The sequence below is a fragment of the Corvus brachyrhynchos genome, unplaced genomic scaffold (genome assembly GCF_000691975.1).
Source record: "Corvus brachyrhynchos isolate BGI_N302 unplaced genomic scaffold, ASM69197v1 scaffold342, whole genome shotgun sequence".
NCBI lineage: Eukaryota > Metazoa > Chordata > Aves > Passeriformes > Corvidae > Corvus > Corvus brachyrhynchos.
This window is the reverse complement of record NW_008236630.1, coordinates 34,041-36,507: the sequence shown is the minus strand read 5'-3', so window position 1 is coordinate 36,507 and position 2,467 is coordinate 34,041. Positions and strand designations below refer to the sequence as shown.

General features: G+C 51.1%; 1 protein-coding gene across 1 annotated transcript in view; it reads left to right on the top strand.

The window, feature by feature from the left end:
* The window catches only part of CUNH2orf42 (chromosome unknown C2orf42 homolog), a 13,556-nt gene that overhangs the window by 5,394 nt on the left and 5,695 nt on the right, over positions 1–2,467 (top strand). The window contains exon 4 of the mRNA XM_017726652.1: positions 1,744–2,044. Coding sequence (XP_017582141.1) covers positions 1,744–2,044 — 301 coding nt within the window. The remainder of the gene's footprint in view (positions 1–1,743; positions 2,045–2,467) is intronic.

Sequence of the window (2,467 nt, the reverse complement as noted above, 5' to 3'; positions counted from 1 at the left end):
GCTGGAATTGCCAGAGCAGCGGTGGCTGCCCCTGGATCCCTGGCAGTGCCCAAGGCCAGGCTGGAGCCCCCTGGGACAGGGGAGGTGTCCCTGGGTGGGACTGGATGGGATTTAGGGCCCATCCCACCCCAAACCATCCCGTGATTCCAGGGTTCTCAAGCCCCTCTGCTCGTTGGGTGCCACTTCGGGAACGCCGTGTCCCTTTTGGGGACCATTGGGTGCCATTTTGGGAACACCTTTGGTGCCATTTTGGGAACACCGTGTCCCTTTTGGGGAGCATTGGGTGCCATTTTGGGAACACCTTTGGTGCCATTTTGGGAACACCGTGTCCCTTTTGAGGACCATTGGGTGCCATTTTGGGAACATTTTTGATGCCATTTTGGGAACACCGTGTCCCTTTTTGGGAACACTTTTGGTGCCATCTTGGGAACACCATGTCTCTTTTTGGGGACAACTTTGGTGCCATTTTGGGAACCATTTGGTGCCATTTTGGGAATGCCATGTCCCTTTTTGGGGAACACTTTTGGTGCCTTTTTAGGGGTCCTTTTGGTGCCTTTTTGGGAACACCGTGTCCCTTTTTGGGGATGATTTTGGTGCCGTTTTGGGAACAATTTGGGCGACATTTTGGGAGCACTGTGTCCCTTTTTGGGGACCATTTGGGTGCCATTTTAGGAACACTTTTGGTGCCATTTTGGGGGTACTTTTGGTGCCATTTTGGGAGCACTGTGTCCCTTTTTGGGACCATTTGGGTGGTGCCATTTTGGGAGTACTTTCGGTGCCTTTTTGGGAACACTTTTGGTGCCTTTTTAGGAACGCTGTGTCCCTTTCTGGGATAATTTGGTGTCATTTTGGGAACACCTTTGGTGCCATTTTGGAAACACCATGTCCCTTTTTGGGAACACTTTTGGGTGCCATTTTGGGGACCATTTGGGTGCCATTTTAGGAACACTTTTGGTGCGATGTTGGGGGTACTTTTGGTGCCATTTGTTAACACTTTTGGTGCTATTTTGGGAACGTGTCCCTTTTGGGGACCATTTGGGTGCCATTTTGGGGGTACTTTCAGTGCCTTTTTGGGAACACCTTTGGGGGCACTTTTGGTGCCTTTTTGGGGATGATTCGGTGTCATTTTGGGAACATTTTTGATGCCATTTTGGGGGCACTGTGTCCCTTCTTGGGGACCATTTGGGTGCCATTTTAGGAACACTTTTGGTGCCATTTTGGGGGTACTTTTGGTGCCATTCGTTAACACTTTTGATGCCATTTTGGGAGCACTGTGTCCCTTTTTGGGGATGACCTTGGTGCCATTTTGGGAACATCTTTGGTGCCATTTTGGGAACACCGTGTCCCTTTTGGGGACGACCTTGGTGCCATTTTGGGAACACTTTTGGTGCCTTTTTGGGAACATTTTTGATGCCATTTTGAGAACGCCGTGTCCCTTTTTGGGGATGACTTTGGTGCCATTTTGGGAACACCGTGTCCCTTTTTGGGACCACTTTTGGTGCCATTTTGGGAACCACATCCTTACCATCTGTGCCTCTCAGCCCCAATGCCACTGTCACCACCCCCCTCCACCACCGTGTCCTCCCTGTGACCACAGGGACCCCCCAAAACAGGGACAGCCTCCAAATCCCAGACATTTTCCTGGGAATTCAAGCAGAGTCCTGCCCTGCTGATCCCATGAGCTGCAGGGACACTTTGGGATGGGGGTTTGGGACACCCCTGACCCTGCTGTGGCCATCCCAGGCCGCCCGGAGCCGCTGGTTTTCCACATCCCCCAGTCCTTCTTCGAGGCGCTCCAGCAGCGCATCTCCAGCGGCAGCGGCAAGAAGAGGCTCCCCAACTCCACCACGGGTGAGGGATCCCAAGGAAAAGGGGGAAAACTCGGGAAAACCCCTCTGGGAGCTGTGTTTGGGGGGATAATCGGGGGCACAGAGAGGATTTGGCGCTGCCCAGGTGGTTCCCGGATTTTTCTTTCCCGAGTGGGAAATGCTGAGGGGGAAAACCAGGGGGAAAGAAGGATGGGAAATAAAGGGGGGGAAAGGAGGCAAAAATGGAGGAAAAGAGGCAAAAAAGGGAGGAGAAAAAGGGGAAGAAGGAGGAAAATAAAGGGGGGGAAAAGAGGCAAAAAAGGGAGGGAAAAAATGGGGAAGGAAGGGAAAAATAAAGAGGAAAAGAGGCAAAAAAGGGAGGGGAAAATGGGGAAGGAAGGGAAAAATAAAGAGGAAAAGAGGCAAAAAACGGGGGAAAAGAGACAAAAGGAAGGGAAAAATAAAGAGGAAAAGAGGCAAAAAACGGGGGAAAAGAGACAAAAAAGGGAGGGGGAGGAAGGGGGGAAATAAAGGGGGGAAAAGAGGGATGGGAAATAAAGGGGGGAAAAGAGGCAAAAAAGGGAGGGAAAAATGGGGAAGGAAGGGAAAAACAAAGAGGAAAAGAGGCAAAAAATGGGGGGAAAGAGGCAAAAAATGGG